The sequence below is a fragment of the Halichoeres trimaculatus genome, unplaced genomic scaffold (genome assembly GCF_033239565.1).
Source record: "Halichoeres trimaculatus isolate MK-OKI-2021-1 unplaced genomic scaffold, fHalTri1.1 fHalTri1_scaffold_12, whole genome shotgun sequence".
Classification (NCBI taxonomy): Eukaryota; Metazoa; Chordata; class Actinopteri; order Labriformes; family Labridae; genus Halichoeres; species Halichoeres trimaculatus.
In genome coordinates, this window is record NW_027437190.1 from 33,288,202 (window position 1) to 33,306,714 (window position 18,513).

General features: G+C 44.1%; 3 protein-coding genes across 3 annotated transcripts; 2 read left to right on the forward strand and 1 right to left on the reverse strand.

The window, feature by feature from the left end:
* The first annotated feature begins 1,026 nt into the window (after window positions 1-1,026).
* Window positions 1,027-8,166, forward strand: bnipl (BCL2 interacting protein like). Its single transcript, XM_074684083.1, has 10 exons — window positions 1,027-1,236; window positions 2,586-2,666; window positions 2,841-2,896; window positions 4,816-5,061; window positions 5,290-5,496; window positions 5,609-5,711; window positions 5,837-5,968; window positions 6,045-6,131; window positions 6,228-6,326; window positions 7,755-8,166. Exons 1-10 carry the CDS (start codon window positions 1,205-1,207, stop codon window positions 7,780-7,782), a joined length of 1,071 nt encoding a protein of 356 aa, XP_074540184.1. The 5' UTR covers window positions 1,027-1,204; the 3' UTR covers window positions 7,783-8,166.
* Window positions 8,167-9,378: 1,212 nt separating this feature from the next.
* Window positions 9,379-12,310, forward strand: LOC141801075 (thioredoxin-interacting protein-like). The gene is made up of 7 exons (XM_074683973.1): window positions 9,379-9,889; window positions 10,283-10,358; window positions 10,440-10,587; window positions 10,774-10,986; window positions 11,072-11,218; window positions 11,299-11,607; window positions 12,218-12,310. Exons 1-7 carry the CDS (start codon window positions 9,622-9,624, stop codon window positions 12,251-12,253), a joined length of 1,197 nt encoding a protein of 398 aa, XP_074540074.1. The 5' UTR covers window positions 9,379-9,621; the 3' UTR covers window positions 12,254-12,310.
* A 2,827-nt stretch (window positions 12,311-15,137) lies between these two features.
* Window positions 15,138-18,255, reverse strand: polr3glb (RNA polymerase III subunit GL b). Its single transcript, XM_074683891.1, has 8 exons — window positions 18,104-18,255; window positions 16,549-16,766; window positions 16,325-16,454; window positions 16,134-16,202; window positions 15,997-16,047; window positions 15,819-15,910; window positions 15,608-15,739; window positions 15,138-15,489 (listed from the first exon to the last, which is right to left on the reverse strand). Exons 2-8 carry the CDS (start codon window positions 16,666-16,668, stop codon window positions 15,403-15,405), a joined length of 681 nt encoding a protein of 226 aa, XP_074539992.1. The 5' UTR covers window positions 16,669-16,766; window positions 18,104-18,255; the 3' UTR covers window positions 15,138-15,402.
* Window positions 18,256-18,513: the final 258 nt, after the last annotated feature.

Here is an 18,513-nt window from a genome sequence, read left to right on the forward strand (position 1 = left end):
ACAATCTATCATAGACTGTATAAAACATGGACGCAGTCTCCCATCTGATTCTGAAACGGAAAATGAAGCAGATCGGCTATCGCGGCCATTTTAGTGACCCTGAGCTGTGCCTCTTATTGGGCGAGCTTGCGATCTTAATATCCTCTGAACGGCCAAGTTAGAAAAAAATTCACCCCCCGTACAGTGGGTGGTGATAGTAAAATTAGCGACTAAGACAGGAGACGTTTTTTGAACCAGGCTGTAAATAGGTTAATTTCTGCTTTGAAAACGGCTTTTTTTGCCTTGGTGTGTGTGAGACTTCAGCTACTTCCAGAGCCAGTCTCAAGCGAACACTCGAGAAACAGAAGATTTTAGCACTTCAGCATCGTCTCATATTCTCAGACCTGAGGTTGCTGCTTGTTTGTTTTGTACATTTTTAATAAAGGTTAAAAAAAGAATAACATCATCTGTAGCTCCGCCTTCTGAAACTGGAAACCAGAGTAGTACACTACAAAACTGACCCAACAGAACAGTCGTGCTAAATACTTCTTATTCTTTTCTCCAACTGTTTATTCACATTTTACTTCCTGTTGATGTTTCACAATAAGAGTTTCAACGAAGGTGCAGACTGCAACTCTAGAGCGTTTTATTGTGAAATACAGGAAGCGATTGAGTGGCAGCAACAGGAAGTGGCAGAAGGATGAATTTGCTTTTTTTTTTTTTAATTCAGTGTTTTTTTTCTGCGGATCTGTCGTCTGCAGGCGCTCAGACATCCTGACAGATGTGACGATAAAAACAGACTCTACTCTTAGTTCACAGTTTTTGTTTCTGGGGTCTGAGGAGTGAGAAAGAAATTTAAAGAAAGATCCGGACAGGAAGAAGTCCAGGTGGATCTGACCTGAGTGAAGCAGGCACCAGGACCCTGAGGATCCTGCTCTAAGGTCCGCAGCCCCTGATTGGTTAGTTTTAATGAAGTCAGACTGAAGCTGATCTGCTGCCTCACCTGTCGCACAGAGCAGGTGAGACGGACCAATCGGAGAGCAGCTCTGCTCTGAAATGCAGCTCAACCTGTCGGGCAGAGAGAGAGAGGGAGGGAGGGCGAGTCGCATTGAGTCAGAGCAGGAACTCACAGAGAGAGAGAGAGAGGAAGGAGGACCAGAGCGCGAGCGCCGTCCAGCCGCTCACACCTGCTGATCAGAACACGCCGTGACATCACTGTGACATCATGAGTTCCTCCGCTGGACCCCCAGAGGACAGGTACGCAGACCACACACACACACACACTCACTCACTCAAGGACCCTGTTGATTTTTGTGTGTGTTGGTGTGTCAGTGAGTGTGTGTCAGTGTGTGTGTGTTTCCTGTTCCAGCTCAAAGAGGAAGTGTGGTTGCAGTTTGTGTTTTTGGTCCCAGCGCTCGTTCTTCCAGGCGGGCAGTGAAGTGGTCCCTATGCAGCCTTTACTGCTCAGGAAGTGATGTCAGCTGGTTTCTTGTCTGCTGATGGGGGTCAGGAGTCTCCAGGTTCAGTCCTGGTCCAGGATCAGATTAAGGGTTTCAGGTTTCAGCGGTGAACACTGACCTGGAACCTCCTCAAGCACTCCTGGTCGACTGGAGATGGGATCAAGAGTTCTGGATCTTCACAAACCCACTCAACCTGTCACAGCCTTGAGACCTTTCAAGCACCCTGGAATCTCTTGAAACTTCTGTAAGACCTCCTTGAACTTTGAAGCACTTAAACTTCACCTCAGCATCCTCCAGACCTCTAAACCCTTTCACTTGTCCCCCTGACTCTCTCCGTATTTTAATAATCTTTATCCACAAACTTCATCAAGGATCCTTGGATCTCTTCAAGGACCACTGGGCTTTATCAAAACCTTTGGAATTTCTTCCAGGAGCAACCATCTACCCTTAAAACCAGCCTCTGTAAGACCTGTGAGAGCTCCACTGTGAGCCTTGAATCTCCTGGAGAATCCTTGAAGCCTTGAGTGAGTCCTGGAGAAGCCTGGAGCTTCACACACACACACACACACACACACACACACACACACACACACACACACACACACACACACACACACACACACACACACGGAGCATCACAGAGAGGCAGAAACCTGCTGAGTTTGGGATTTTCCCAGCCGGACCCTGAAGGCACCACAGAGGAAACATTACATGAAACATGACCCCCGACCTGAGGGTGATACACACACACACACACACACACACACACACACACACACACAGGCAGAGGTGTGTCACCTGTGTGGGTGTGTCGGCCTTCTGCTTCAGTAACAACAAACAATGAGGCCCCGCCCCCTCACCTGCTCAGGTGCGCCTCTGCAGAGTAACAATCAGAGCGGTCAGACTGGTCCGTTCACTCACATCTGACTTCAGTCTGGATCCTCTCAGCCTGGATGGAGGAGACTTACCTGTCCACAGGTGAGAGTCAGCTGACTCAAGCGAACCTGAAAATCAGGAAGAGACTGGAGCTTGTGGGTGCAGCGATGCGTTCAGGGTCCTGTGGGAATCCATCTTCATCCATCTGTTACTGATCTCAACTCATACCCTGGTTCAGGTCTTTACTTTGATTGTGTTTTGTCCCTGCAGGGCTCCTGTAGAAGCCTCAGACTCGTCAAACATCCAGGACATGGAGCTGAGAGAGGAGTGGCAGGACGACGGCTTCCCCAGGTCTCACCTCACCCCTCGTTTTTAAAACTTTCCTCCTACAAACCTCAAAGTGTCCAAACATCAGCTCTGAAAAGTCTCAGTTTCATGGTTGGAGACAGACTCAGAGGCAGAGAGCTTTGACCCCTTTAAATCTGAGGAATGACCCTTTAAAACAAACCTCCTGTGTTGTTTCAGACCTCTACCAGAGAGTCCAGGAGGGGTGGAGAGTCCGACTGATGGGGAGCAGCCAGGTGAGATGATCCTGTTAAAGTCTTATAATCCCAGACTAAAGAGAGAGGCATGATGGGAAATAATATGACTTTAATCTAAGTTTAATCTATGACTGTATATTAATTTAAATCTTGTTACATTACCAACATATTATTGAACATTATTTCTTCTTCAGTCTAATGACAGTATCACTTTATTTTCACCCTGAATTTAGTTAAATTATGAACATTTTTTTTAACTTTATTTTGTAAATGTTTTGAAATTAGTCTTAAATTAAATATTGTTCCATTAGGACTTTATTGTGAAATGCCAACAATATTTAATTTAAATGTCATAACACTAAAACTGTTTTAATGATTTAATCTTTTATCATTACAAGTTAATTTTGCGTATTGTCTCGTTAACATACTGTGACTTTATTTCCACTGTAATCTCTACATGATAACTCTAATCTTGTAACATTAGGACCCTATATTAACCTTAATGAAGATAGTAACAAACACATTTTTACTTTATTTCTCATACATTTAGAGCTGAAACGATTCCTCGAATAATTTGAGGTACTCGATTCCAAAATTTACTCAAGTAATTTTCTCCGCCTCGAGGAATCATTTAATTTTTAAAAAGATCAAAGAGTGGTATTTCAAATAGAGCTGAGGCCATATTAAGAGAGTTTTCAGACCTCTCAAGCTACCTCTTATACAAAATAGCAACTAGCAACAAATCTAGCTGCTTTTCTGGACTAATGGGTCATTCTACGAAACTGGTGCCATTTGGATCCGCAACATTTGACGAGATGTACAAGGCACGGAAAATGTGTCAAAGTGTGTTTACAAATTTTAGAGCTACCAAAGCAAATGCTCTTATTGACATGCTGTATCAGAAAATTCTATTTCTTAAAGAGAAAAATTTTCATTTGAAAAATAACTGCTCTTTAACTAAACAAAAATGTATTTTATCCGATTACTCGATTAATTGATGGGATTTTCAGTAGAATACTCGAATACTAAAATGTTCAATAGCTGCAGCCCTACATACATTATGAAGTTCTTCTTGATTTTTACCATTGGCATTTTTTTCAGAGTTTAGTCTTCCACCTTGTTTTGATTTTTATCTTGTTTTTTACAGTTTTAAACTCAGGAGATGACGGCTTTGTTACACTTAAATCCCAACTTTATAACTCTCTTTGACATTAATCTTCTATTATTCTAGTACATCAATCTCTCCATGACCAAGTTTAGCAGAGAGAAGCAAGATCTGTGTTTTTTCGCTGCTGAAAATGATTTCTGTGATTAATTTTGTAGTGATGGTGGACACTGGAGCCTAACTGTCAGACAGAAACAGGACAGAAGAGCAGAAGAAAGATAAACAGGAGAGAGATAGAGCACGAGCTAAAGGCTAAATGGGTTAATCTGTTTGTGCTAACGTTCATTCCAACCCACAGTCAGCAGTTATTCTGCAGTGGCCTGTTCAAACTTGAGAGTCTATCAATAAAATGAAGAGCCAGGTTACGTTAGCTCTGCTTGGTGAGGTTGGAGTTGGTAGATGAGCTCTGGTAGGACAGAACCAGGATTCACTAACGTTACACGTTACAGACATGTCTCAGAGCACCGGGCTGTGAGGAGAGAGAAATATAGCAGCTGCTAAACTGCGCTACAAACTGACAAAGTTAGCTTGTTGTCACGTTTCAAAGCGTAGCTCTACCTAACTGTTGATAAATACCTTACCTCGTGGTGTTGGATCTGATAATAAGTTGTCTTGAACAAAGAAAAGTAGATTTAAAAAGAAGATCTGATCTCCATTCATTTAGAAACAAACACACCTTGTTCCGAGTCACATCTTCACGACAGTGTGTGAGATTTCAGGCCTAAAGGTGGTGCTGTCTGACCCTCAGTGACCTTTGTCCCTGTCTCACCTCTCTCGCCTCCTCTCTCCTCAGCCCCGCCCACCAGCCTCGCCCTGTCAGGAGGCGGAGGAGCTAAAAAGCGTCTGGTGGCGCCGTCGCTCAGCCTCACTCTGAGCCGCAGAGACTCTCACCCGAGTAACGACGGCTTCTCTGCTGCCGCGCTGTCTGGGACGCCAGATGAGACGCCATCACTGAACATTGACCTGGAGGCTCTGGAGACGCCGTCAGGGAGCGAAACAGGAACGCTGCCCGACAGCTCTCATGAGCTGGAGTGGGAGGGTGAGACGGACAGCTGCAGACTGTATTACATCATCAAAGAAACCAGCTGATCAAACAACAGATATATATATATATATATATAGTAACATATACATATATATAGCTACATAGAGATAAAGACATAAACATAGAGATATAGATGTAGATTTAGACAGAACTGAACCTTAAATTAAATGTTGTGACTGAAGATCAGGAATGAGCCTTTTTGACCCCTGACCTCTCCATCAGATGACCTCCCTCGGATGTCACGGTCAGGCGCAGGGGGCGGGGCCACAGTGGTGCCAAGAAGTCCCATGGAGCAGTCAGAGGGTCTGATGGAGCTGGACCAGGTGGACAGCAGCGGGCGCCGTTGGAGGAAGTTCTGCATCTCAGATCATGAATATCACGTCAACATGAGCGTCCTGGAGCCGTACCTGCAGGTCCTGTCGCACGGAGGTCAGAGGTCACACACGCTGAAACACACCTGAAGGTCTTCACCGACCTCTCTCTTAGGTTGGGATTTACTTATAAAGCGTCAGGGCAAACTGTGTCTCTGATTGGCTGTCAGGTTACTATGGAGATGAGATGAACGCCATCATCCTGTTCACTTCCTGTTACCTCCCTGAGAACACGATAGAGGACTACGAGTACGTCATGGACAACCTGTTCAGGTGAGTCCAGCTCCATAGGAAACAGGAAACGCTCAGTCAGAGACTTCTTTTGTTATATTAAACCTGTGTGCGTGTGTGTGTGTGCGTGTGTGTGTGTGTGTGTGTGTGTGTGTGTGTTCTCTCAGGTACATCGTGGGCACCTTGGACCTGATGGTGTCAGAGAACTACCTGCTGGTCTACCTGTGCGCCATGGCTCCCAGAAACAAGCTGCCAGCCATCAAGTGGCTCCATCAGTGCTACACCTCCATCAACAGGAGGTACGCTGAGCTCACACACCTGGACAGGCCACACACACACACACTCTGTTTTAATGTGAGCGTTCTGTGTGTTCAGGTTGAAGAAGGACCTGAAGGGTCTGCTGGTGGTCCATCCTGCCTGGTACATCAGAGCTCTGCTCACTGTGATCAAACCCTTCATCAGGTCTGACACACACACACACACACACACACACACACACACACACACACACGCTGTAGTTGTGTCCTGGTTCTGAGGTTCTGGCTCTGTGTGTCTCAGTGAGAAGTTCGGCAGGAAGATCCGCTTCATCCCCAACCTTCAGGAGCTGTCAGAGTTCATCCCCACAGACCGGCTGCAGATCCCTGACGCCATCCGCAGGTGAGAGCCAGAACTGCACTGACTGTAACAGGCTCTGTTTACCTCAGGTACCTGTTCACCTGGAGTCTCAGAGCAATGAACGAAAACTTGAGTGAAATAAACTGAACTCAAGGAAAAAGGAACAAAAACATTTATTTCAAATGACCCCAGCTTTGCTCGATCTATACTGGAGATCCACTGATTCTGCTGATTCTACTGTGGTTCTAGTGATGTTCTACTGATGTCCCTGCTGTAGTTAGCTGTGGTTCCAAAGACTCTCCTGATGCCTCTGTGTTTCTACTGAGGTTTAACGCCTTAGCTGGTTCTAAAATGTTGTTCTACTCATTTTACTGTGGTCCCAAAAACTCGAGTTTGGATCTACTGTGGTTCCCTTGTTCCAAATGTGGTTCTACTATGACTTTATCTACTCCCCTTCTATTCTACTGTCTTTACTGTAGCTCCACTCTGGTTCTGTTGTTTTTCTATCACTCCACTGACTCTGGTGTGAAACTGTCTGTTCAAACCATAGACTGTATAAAACATGGACGTAGTCTCCCCAACGTCACCCGTCTGTTTCTGAAACGCAAAATGAAGCAGATCGGCTACATCGGCCATAATGGTAGTGGTAAGGGCTTCGCCTACAGCCATAGGGCGACTGTCGGTCACATGACCCTGAGCTCTGCCTCTAATTAGGCGACTTTGGGATCTTAATATCCTCTGAACGGCCGAGTTGGAAGAAAATTCATCCCCGGATAGTAAAATCAGCGACTCAGACAGGAGACGTTTTTTGAACCAGGCTGTAAAAAGGTTAATTTCTGCTTTGAAAATGGCTTTTTTTGGCTTGGTGTGTATGTGACTTTCGGTACTTCCAGAGCCAGCCTCAAGCGAACACTCGAGAAACAGCACTTCCGCATTGTCTGCAGACTGTAAGAAAAAAACGGACGTCATCCTGCTTGGCTCGAAATGAGGTCGCCACAAAAACTGCTCCCCCTGGTGGCTGGCTGCAGTATAGGTCAAAAACTCTGCCTCCCCAGTCATTCGAGATGGGCTGTGGTCACACTTTAAAAAATTAATACAACTCGTAGAAATGCTTCTCACATCCAATTGTTGTGGTGTTTTGAAGATATGCTATGGCTGAAGTTTCATTTTCATTAGTTAAAAGACATCAAAAATGAGGCTTTACATCACATTTAACAAAGATTGGCTGCTGACTTTCTTGCGTATTTTTATCAGGAATTGTAAAATATGCCACCCAATATCCCTCACCAATGGTGGCGAAGCCAAGCTGTCCACTCTATATACAGTCTATGGTTCAGATTCATTAAACTTCCCTTGGATGAATGGAAGCGCATTGCTACAAAAGCATTACAATAAAAAATTATGAACAATATTTACATAAATGTGCTACTTCTGTGGTGTAATTTCTCCGTCTCTCCTCTTTGTCGACAGGTTCGATGAGAACCTGAGCAGGAGATGATCCCTGACTCGCACCAGCAGTCTGGATCCTAAAGGTCTCAGGTCGTCTGGAGCACAGGCTGATGACCTCTGACCCCATGTTTGTACAGAAGAGTTTATTTATAGTGTCAGTCTTTAAATTAAGTGAATGTCTGGATTAATTCTCATCAACAAGCAGAAAAAAAGAGAAAAAAGTGTTTTCAAACTGATTCTTGTAAATAATGTTTTATCAGAGGACTCTGGGTCACTCTGGGTTTGTCTTCCTCTCATGCTGAATCTACTCAGGGTTTACAGTCAGTGTGTGAGCACAGTGGCCTCTAGTGGAGCTCAGAGGAACTGCAGCGAGGTTTGAGCTCAGTGAACAATGTGTAACATGAAGCACTACCACCAACCTGTAATAAAAGCACCGAACAAACCATTCAAAGAGTCACACCGTCTGTTTTTAACCTCTTCACAGCAGAGGTCAGCTCCTGCTGATCCAGCAGAGGGCGCTCCATGCTCACTAACAGTGCACATGAGAGGTCCTGGGCCTGACAGGTGTGTCCTCACGGTCTGAAGGTGTCCTCTCAGACAGTAATGACCCTTTGCAAACCTTGGATGGGGTTGTTTAACTTCTCCTTGAGTGTTGGCAGAAATATCTTTTTCTAATCTTATTAAAGTAGAAGAAACTCAAGGTCTGTTTATGAACAAGGATTTTCAAAACATTCAAAAGGTTTGGTGTGTTTATGACATGTGGCTGTAGGAGGTCAGTGTTTGACCCACAGGGAATCCCCGTCAGCTCGACCTCTTTGTTGACAAACAGGCTGGAGACCCTGAACTGGAGCTGAGCTATAAACCGCAGCAGACAGGTTCAACTCTCTAAGACAGGTCCAGACTTTTTTTTTTTTTTTACTGCGGTGCCCAGCCAGGGGCACTGACCTGGATACCCTGGATGTGAGCCATGCTGTTGTAAATCCTGCAGAATGTGGTTTGTCATTAACATGTCAGTTTAATGCAGTGATCTCCACTACAGAGTCATGTCTGTTTTTATTGATGCAGTGAATTTTTTCCTTGTTCCTGTTGTTCAGAGTTTTTGTCAGATTCTCTTAATATTTTAATGAGCTCGTGTTGACGATAACATCCTCTCAATCTGAGGAACATTATTCATAAACTGTTGAAGTATTTGATCTAGGAGCCTCTCACAGAGCGTTGAACGTCTTTGAAACAACCTTTTGAATGTGTTGCTGACATTAAAATTTGAAATAAGTTGATTTTTTTTTAAAGAAAACGTTAACATTTATTGTGTGTTGCACTTTTTTTCAGTTGAATACAGACTTTAAGTGACAGGAGAAGTGAATTTAATAAATTGTTGATGTTATTTTGCTGTCACTCCATGGAGCAGGCAGTTGTTGTTGTCCGTATTGTTGTTGTTTTGGGCAGCTGTACAGTAGATCTGTTGCTATTCCCGCTCTGATGACTCTACTCTTTAACTCTGCTCCTCATTTAAGGCGAGCCAGCTTCAAACCCAGACCCCCGGGGGCACGAGCTGTCCACGCGTCCTCTCTGCCCTCTGATTGGCTGCACGCCCCCAAACACACGCTCTGTCCAATCAGAGCGCTTGGACCCCCTGCAGCTCGGAGTGCCCACACTGTGTGCACGTGCTGCTCTGAGAGCGGTAACGGGACACCGAGACCCCCGCCTCAGGTCCCCTCAGCCCCGCAGATATAAAACGGAGCAGTGGGTGTTTACCGGGACAGAAACAGCCACACCTCAGACCGAAAACCCGGTTCAAGAACTACAATCACAGAAGTTAAAACTAACCACGCGCGGTGCTAACTGATCCCCTCAGTGCCACACATCAGAGCCAGACCAGAGCCCCGTCATGGTCCTGTCCCAGGGCAACAAGCTGAAGGTGTTCCGGATCCTCTTCTCGGACCCGGGTCGCTCCTTCTACAGCAGCGGGGAGAAGCTGTCCGGCTCCGTGCAGCTGGAGGCGGCTCAGTCCTGCAAAGTATCCCACCTCACAGTCACTGCCGCCGGATGCGCCCGCGTGGACCACCGCGGCGGGAAGAACCGCAAGAACCGGAGCCAGGAGGTGGAGTACCTGAAGTATGAGGAGGAGCTGAGGCTGGAGGAGGAGCTGAGCAGAGGTGAGGGGCGTTTTTAGAAAACTGTGCCCAGTTTAAAATGAATGAAAGAATCACTGAGTCATGAAGCTGATGCTGAAGTGACACCAACTGCAATTCTCTGAGTGTCCACTAGAGGCTTTGTGTGGAAACAGCAGAAACCACATACACAGCCATACAAAAAAGCTAATCTTTACAGAAGGAATAAACATGTTTGCAGCCTGGTTTGAAACATGATTTCAGTCAAAATAGACAATTTCAGAGTTATTATAACCAGCTATTAAGTTATTAAACTGACACGTTGTCCATATAAGGGCGTGGCTGACTGACTGACAGGTGGACACCCCATATCTAGTCTATTGTTAAACCTCTCTCTGTGTCTGCTGCTTTGCTAATGAGCTCTTTCCCTCTGCCCAGACTCAGACGGCTACTTCCTGCTGCAGGCTGGGAAAACCTACAACTTCCTGTTTGGCTTTGAGCTTCCTCCTGCAGGGTAAGAGGAGATATCTGACGTTTATTGTTAGAAGTTTCAGCTGTGACTTGAGTTAGTGACACCTGGTGGTCTCTGTTTCAGGCGCCTGGTGTCGTCCTACAAAGGAAAGTTCGGCTATGTTCGATATTATGTGCGTGCAGTGTTGGACAGACCCTCCCAGAATGCTTTGCAGTGTGAGCAAGAGTTTGAGGTAGAGGAGCCGCTGGACATCAACATTCCTGATCTGCTGGTATGCACACACACATTCTCCCCATGGCATCACAACTTGTATTTAAATCAAATTTTAAAGGGTTAATCCGGTGTTTTCTGATTCCCCTGAGTCTGAAAAACACCAGAATGACCTTTAATGTCAAACTGTGACAAACGAGGATGATGATAACACTGATTTGAAGGTCTGTTTCCTGTTTCCTGTCAGGCCCCGGCGATGGCCTCGGCCCAGAAGAAGGTCACCTGTATGTTCATCCCTGACGGACAGGTGTCAGTCAGCGCTCACATCGACAGGAAGGGCTTCTGCGAGGGCGAGGAAATCAGCATCAACGCCAAGTTTGAGAACACGTGTTCACGCATCATCGTCCCCAAAGCCGCCATCATTGCCAAACACTCATACATGGCAGACGGACGCACGAAGGTACAGAAATGATGTCACTTCCTTTCTATTTAACAGGAAGCTCTGTGTGTGTGTGAGGCTCTGATGCTGACCTCTGACCCCTCAGGAGTTGAGTCAGAAGCTGTGCGCGGTGCGGGGGAACCACATCATCTCGGGGATGTGCGACATGTGGCAGAGTAAGACCATCAGAGTCCCCAAACTGAAGCCCACGCTGCGGGGCTGTGACATCATCAAAGTGGACTACGCCCTCAGGGTGAGTCACACTGATGACATCATCACGAACCCCTTAGGTTAAGACGTATCAGGCCCTGCTAACAAGCCACGCCCCCACAGATCTACCTGCACGTGCCGGGCAGCGAGAAGCTGGCAGTGGAGCTGCCGCTGGTCGTGGGGACGGTCCCGTTCAGCGGCGTGGGCAGCAGGACCAGCAGCATGAGCAGCCAGGCGGGGTCTCTGAGCAGCTGGGCCTCCTTCCCCCCTGCACCCCCCAGCTACAGCAACATCCATCGAGACCTGAGGGCGGACGGCCCGCTCACGCCCCTGCTCCACGACTACGACGGCGGGGACGACGAGGAAGAAGAGGGAGGGCTGTTCATGAGGGTGTCTGAACCGTTCTACCCTCCTCCCCCTGCCTACAGCGAGGTCAGAACACAACACACACACACCCTCCCTGCCTGTAGCTTTAGGCCCCGTTTACACGACGCCGAAAACGGTCGATTCCACAAACATTTCGTTGCGTTTCGGCCTTCCGTTTAGACGAGACCACGTTGCGTTTTCAGTGAAAACGCAAACTTTTGAAAACGCTCCCCAGAGTGGAAAGATCTGAATCCGCTCCTCCATCCAGCTTCGTGTAAACACAGAGCGGAGCGTCTCAGGGTGAAACGCTGACGTCACCGCATGCGCACTCGCAGTTTTAGGTGAAGGCTCCGCGCTCAGCCACATTTCCAGTTGAGCCAGTAGGTGGCGGTAATGCGCGTTATGGTTGGATTGCCGACCGTCTCACACAACAAAACGGCAGAAAAAGAAAGAGCAGAAGAGGAGACTTGTCCTCCTGGAGTCGTATGAACGCGGATCGTTTTCATGCCGTCCTCATGTAAACGCGGGTGGCTTTTGAAAACGCAAAGGAAGAATCGTTGCGGGAGTCTCCGTGTAAACGGGGCCTTAAATAGAGATATAAAAATTAAAGCTTCCTGGTTGAAACAGATAAATATAAACAGGTGACTGATCCAGAATCTTCTCTGCTCCTCTCTAGGTGGATCAGGACTCTGAGAACCCCCCTCAGGCTTAAGTCTCATAGGAACTTCCTCTTCTAACACAAGCCCCGCCCCCATGATGAGTAGTCCTGTCAATCACTCTGTGATCTGCAGCCTCTCAGTTTGTGACTCGGCTTTTTTCCGGATGCTGACTCAGCGTGTTTTTACATTTGATATCAGGATTAGTTTTGATATTTGATGTTTCTCAATTTCAGAGTTGTTGTTTATGAATGAATCACAGGAAGTGAGATTTGTAAATATGTTGTAAATAAAAACAGATTTTTATTTTTGTACTGGAAAAATAAACTATTCTAAATGAATCCTGTTTCTGTGATGGTGTTGTGTTTAAAGATCATGATGTGATGTGTTATGGTGTTATGAACTGCACCTGGTTTTCAGTTTCAGTCCAACAGCAGCTCAGCAGTTCCTCAAACAGCTGCATCAGCAGAACCAGGTAACGTCTAGAATGTGTGATGTAACGTGTGTTTGGTTTCACTGACAGGTGTGTGTGTGTGTAGTAGTGAGTGTAACATGATGTAGGTCAAAGAGTGTATATTAACCTGATGCATTTAGGGCATAGAGAAGTTTAGCCTTTATTTTTTTCATATCTTTACTTTTGTTCATATCTTAACTTTTGTTCATAAAGTTACAGACTTGTCCTCCCCAGTGGACACCGTGCCCTTGAACATTCATCTTCAAACAGTCTGCACTCTGGTTCAAACTCTTCAAACTCTGGTCAGCAGTCAACAAATTAGAAATGCTGACTCATGCTAACTTCAATCCTTCAGGATTACAAGCTGCTGTTCATCGAGTAAGGAAGTGTATTGCATTCACTTGGAGAAAAAAAAAAACAACTCAGGTTTTTCAGTTATTTATTCTCAGGATTGTTTTTTGTGGTAATTAATTTTGTTTTTCTGATTAATATTTTTTTATTGGTTTGTTTTTTGTTATAATTATTTCTGTTTTTATGAGTAATTTTTTTTCTGTTTTCAGATTACTTTTTTCCTGTTTTTCGGAGTAATTTTTTCCTGAAGTATAGAGATACTTAGAAATCCCGCGAGAACCTCAACCTGCTGTTTTTCGTGGTAATTTTTTTCCTCCTGTTTATTGACCCAGTACGGACCGGCAGTAAGTTAAGGATAAGGCATATATGTGCCGAACAGGATCTCTGATCTGTGCAGGACACAGGAGCCACCACACATCCACGGGAGTCGTATGCAGGTTGGAGGTTTTCATGGGATTTCGAAGTAACTCGATACTTCAGGAAAATAGAAATTACTCGTAAAAACAAGAGGAAAAAATTACTCATAAAAACAGAAATAATTATAACAAAAAACAAACCAATAAAAAAAATATTAATCAGAAAAACAAAATTAATTACCACAAAAAATTACTCATAAAAGCAGAAATAATTGTAACAAAAAACAAACCAATAAAAAATATTAATCAGAAAAACAAAATTAATTACCACAAAAAACAAAGCGAAGAATAAATTACTCTGAAAAACCTGAGTTGTTTTATTTTTCTTCAAGTGAATGCATTACGCTTCCGTAATCGGGAATCCACATAAGGCTGGCTACAGAAAGATCGAGAACTATGCACAAGCCAAGGCAAAAAAATGACTCCTATGGCATCAAAAAGCACATTTAAGTTCGAAATGCTAATTTTGCTATTGGCACACATAAAAGAGACTGAAGTGAAGAAGGATTGTTGCTCAGAATAACTTTAACAGTAACCGTACTGGCATGCACAATTTGTTTCAACCATAACTTGACCTTTTAATGTGTTAAGTGTCAGAGTTTTTAACTTTTGTTGATATTCTTGAGATTTTCATAAACCAGATTTTTTTTTTTTAAGAGTTCAAGCTAAATGGTTTTGAAGGTCTGTGTGTGTATATGTGTGTAATGTGATGCTGTTGTTGACTCTGACTTCAGCTGTTCATCATGTCCTCACACACACAGGCGGGTCTCATTTACACCAGATTTTACACGTGTTTAAACTCAAACTATCCTTTCTGTTCTCTACACACACTGACTGATCACAGTAAGTGAACACGTACATCTCATCATGTTACTTTCAATCTCTTTACTTCACACTCCCGCCTCTTGTCTATGCCTTCTCTCTCATTGGCTGACAGATGAGTCCAGGTGGCGCGTGATTGGCTGCTGCGTGGCGGTTTAATTTGGCTGTAGATTCCACTGTGTTGCTAGATTTAGAACAAACGAGCTAACGTTAGCACTGAGAGCGACACAGACAGAAAGGAGGTGAAAAGTCACTGCAGGACAAACCTCTGCAGCTCATTTTAACCAGGTTCAGTGAACACACCACCAGACCACACAAGAGAGTTTGTAATTAATGCATTCGTAGTCAATAAGGAATCATTAATAAAAAGATTAATGCCTAATATAGAAGGACAGGAACTGTACTTCATAGAAAGACCTTCAAAATAAGAGTCAGGGGGGTCAGGTTGTAGATTTCCTGGAAGAGACAGAGGGACAGCTGGACGGACAGACGAGCTGGAGGAATCCATGGCATCCTGCTGGACTGACTGTAAATAAACACAACTCTGCACACAGGTTGATGTCAGAGCAGCGCCACCTGCAGGCTGCACAGTGCATCACACCCTGAGTCTGTTAGGTTCAGTTTGTCCCAAAGAAACTTCAAAATCATCAGCGTCTGAGTGAAAGCAATCATCCTCCTGATCAATACTAATACCATCCTGCTCTGATTGGCTGAGCCCCTCTGACTGACCCGGAGACAGACTGATCCTGTGCTGTGATTGGCTGCAGCTCCAATAAAAAAAGTGAAAAGATGCAGTGATTTAAGGAAACATTTAGTAATTCCTGACCCTGTGAACCAGAGTTTTCTCTTTTTATACCCTCAATAAAATACAGATACCTTGAACTCATTGTGTGGAGTATTTTTAATTATCCAACATGTTTTTTTTTTTTTTAACATAAAAACATTAAAATGTGTCGAACAATAAAACATTAAAACATTTGTACAAAAGATAAAAAAAAGTTTCTTTCAAGATCCAACAAGTCTTCTTTTAAACACGGACAGATTTTCTGTTTAAGAATTATACAAACAGCTGATGGACGGCTCCTCTGTATACACACACACACACACACACTCACACACACACATACTCTCAGATAGAAAAAGATAAAATCAGGTGCAGCTTTCAGTAAATCGCTTCGTCCATGTTGTCGTCGCTGTCTCCTCCAAACTCCTCCCCATTGTCGAAGTATGACATCACGTAGTCCGTCTCCTACACACACACACACATTAAAACACACACTGATTAAATGCTGTGCTGTTACACGTTAATGCACCTCACACGTCTCTAAACGAGGAGTGAATCCAACCTCCTCCGTTCAGACTCTCACCTCTTCAAACTCCTCTTCATCATACTCCTCCTCTCCTTCAGCCTCCTCTTCCTCTGGTTTCTTCTGCTTCTCCTCCCCCTCTTCCTCCTCTTCCTCTCCTTCGCTCCCTCGCTCCTCCTTTTTCTCCAGAGTCTGAAACACACACACACACATTAAGATTCAGTGATCACACAAAGACTCTGTCGACAGGAAGTGGAGATGCAAGTCTCACCTCTAGTTTAAGAAGAACTTCCTCTTTCTCCTTCACTCGTTTCTTCTTCTGAGGCGGCTGAACTTTGTCGGCGCGACTGGCTGCAGAGACGCCTGACAGACACAAAGCAAGGCATCAACACACACACACACGCACCACACAATCAGTGTCACATAGATGAGTATGAGTGTGGTCTCACCTGTTGGTGCAGGTTTCCTGACACGTAGTTCTTTAGGAAATCTTCTCCAGTCTGAAATAACGACAAACACAGTTAGCCTCCTTTAAACTGCACATGTGGACAGACTCGATGATGAAGATGAAGATGAAGAGTCAGACCTGGAGTCCAGTCTGAGGTCAGGTCCGTCTGCTCGTTCTGGTGATATTTGTCTGAATATCTCTCCACATCTGACAGGAAACACACAAGACTTTCACAATAAAGCTTTCAACAGCTCAGTGTATCACCTGACTCTATGTGTGTGTGTGTGTGTGTGTGTGTGTGTGTGTGTGTGTGTGTGTGTGTGAGAGACCTCTGACAGCAGCAGCTGGTTGGATGAAGCATGGCAGAGTCTTCATCGCTCCTCTGAACTCTTGTTTCAGTGCCAACAGATACTCCGCCTCCTCTCCACCTGTCAAGGGGAGGGGCTTCTGCTCCATTGCCTGCATTACACACATTTACACACAAAGGGTGAACTACAAGTCCCAGGATGCACTGCTCTGTATCAGAAAACAGAAGTCTGTGTGTGTGTCTTACAGGATACACAGGTGTGGGTTGTTGGATGGATGGAGGTAAACTCTCTCCTCTGTTGATGCCGACAGCCTCCACGCTGAAACTCATCAGCCTGAGGCCACGCCCCCGACCTCGACCCGCCATCTCTTCCTGGATCACACTGATGAGTCTGAGGAGACGCCAAAGACCAGCTGAGACTGGACTGGATCAGGTAGTGGAACAGCTGGAGGTGAATGTGGATCCTGACAGACCAACCAGAGGGGAGAAGGTGATGTTTCTCATGGTCTCACAGCTTTAATCTGACGGATGTTTCTGATACATTTCTCATTTTTTTCATTAGAGGGTATGTGAGAACAAAAAAAAAATCAATAAAAATGTATCACTGCTATTAATATTACTGTTATTATTATGTTTACATGTTCACAAACATATGCCACAAACAGCAGAAGCCAGTAACCCTTGTAAAGAAAACTGGTAATGACGTCTCCACAGACAGCTACATCTCTTTGGAACCCAAGATGAATTCTGTTATCCTTGAAAAATGTCAAAGAAATGTAAATTTATTGGCCTTGTATATTTATTATTTCTAAGTTTTTTTAAGGAGTAAACAAAAAACAAAACAAAACAAAACCAAAAAAACGAAAAAACATTGTCTTCGTTAAAAAAGACAAAAAAAAATATAAAAAATCTGATGAGAACCAGAACTATATCATTCACTTTTTGTTTTTTCTGTGTGATAATTTTGTGAGTTCCCTTTTACATAACCAAGTTTGCAGTGATATTCATTAGACTGTAGAAAATTCAGTGTCATTACAGCCTCAAACTTTATCAAGGAAGGACAAGTCCCTACCCCCACCTTTTTTTTATTAAGCCCTTATTTTTGTTTCGAGAAACTAAACAACTAAACTCAACAGTCTTTTTATGAAGAGTTTGGATAAGACTTTTTCCTGGATTTTCCATGAACGTGGCTCATGTTAATGAAATAATTCTGGATAAGATTAACACATTAACAAATACAGTACTGATGTTTTACACACCTATCCTTATTCCTAGCAGACCAGAACCAAGCCAGCAGCTACCTTGTTGTTACAGTATGTAAAAAGTTGTAGTGACAGCAAACCATCGATTTATTACTATGATTATTACATTTTTATTTTGTTTTGTTTTTCTTACTTTAAACAGCCTGAGTTAACCACGTATTACAATGTATCTTAGCGTGTATTAACGGTTCATAAATCAGCGGTTAAAGTTTTCAATCAGGAACACGTTCAAAGCTTACTCAGCTGACTGCTGCTACATGATGTGTAAACAAAGTGTTATTAAAAGCCATCTGTTGCATCAAATATGATCTTTTAGAGTCTGGACTGAAGGGATAAAGCATTAAAGATAAAAACTACGACGAGAACGTGTTAAAAAACGTAAATACTGCGGTTTGTTTGATTATTACTGATTTATTATTGTTTATTTATCAACATGCAGCAGGTTAGCCTCTGTTAGCAACCGTTAGCTCCCTCGTTACAGTTTGTATACGAGTTAGCCGTGTACAGCTAACAGTTAGCACGGTTTAAAAACCCCTCACCTTCAGTGATTCCGCACAGGTGAGCCCTCCTCTTCTCCTCCTCCTCTTCTTCTCATCTTTGCCTCAGAGAAAGAAAAAAACTCGGAGATCATCCAGAAGCATATTAACATCTTTGTTTACATCCACCAGCGCGCCATCTTTTTCTTCTTCGTGGCTTTCCCAAACGGAGTATACGCTAAGCTCACAGCGACATCTACTGCCCTGAGTGGAGAACAGGCTTATAAACGTCAGACAGGAATAAAAAATACTTTATACTTTATCCTCTCATTCAGTCCACTGTTTAGTTAAAAGACTATTTATTTTACATTTTTGGGGTTATTTTAAAATAATAGTTATCCCTTTTTTTTTTTTTTTTTTTTTTTTTTTTTTTTTACTTTTTTATGCAAATGTGACAGGGATTAGAGGAAATA

What these genes read in the sequence shown, in the direction of transcription:
- bnipl (XM_074684083.1), top strand. Translation starts at nt 1,205, where the DNA reads ATGAGTTCCTCCGCTGGACCCCCAGAGGACAG. An exon ending in GACTGATGGGGAGCAGCCAG is followed by an intron (nt 2,897 to 4,815) that starts GTGAGATGATCC and finishes CTCTCTCCTCAG; the next exon opens with CCCCGCCCACCAGCCTCGCC. An exon ending in ATCCCTGACGCCATCCGCAG is followed by an intron (nt 6,327 to 7,754) that starts GTGAGAGCCAGA and finishes CTTTGTCGACAG; the next exon opens with GTTCGATGAGAACCTGAGCA.
- LOC141801075 (XM_074683973.1), top strand. Translation starts at nt 9,622, where the DNA reads ATGGTCCTGTCCCAGGGCAACAAGCTGAAGGTGTTCCGGATCCTCTTC. An exon ending in TCAACATTCCTGATCTGCTG is followed by an intron (nt 10,588 to 10,773) that starts GTATGCACACAC and finishes GTTTCCTGTCAG; the next exon opens with GCCCCGGCGATGGCCTCGGC. An exon ending in TGGCAGACGGACGCACGAAG is followed by an intron (nt 10,987 to 11,071) that starts GTACAGAAATGA and finishes CTGACCCCTCAG; the next exon opens with GAGTTGAGTCAGAAGCTGTG.
- polr3glb (XM_074683891.1), bottom strand. Translation starts at nt 16,668, where the DNA reads ATGGCGGGTCGAGGTCGGGGGCGTGGCCTCAGGCTGATGAGTTTCAGC. An exon ending in GACCTCAGACTGGACTCCAG is followed by an intron (nt 16,048 to 16,133) that starts GTCTGACTCTTC and finishes TCGTTATTTCAG; the next exon opens with ACTGGAGAAGATTTCCTAAA. An exon ending in CAGGAAACCTGCACCAACAG is followed by an intron (nt 15,911 to 15,996) that starts GTGAGACCACAC and finishes TGTGTCTGTCAG; the next exon opens with GCGTCTCTGCAGCCAGTCGC.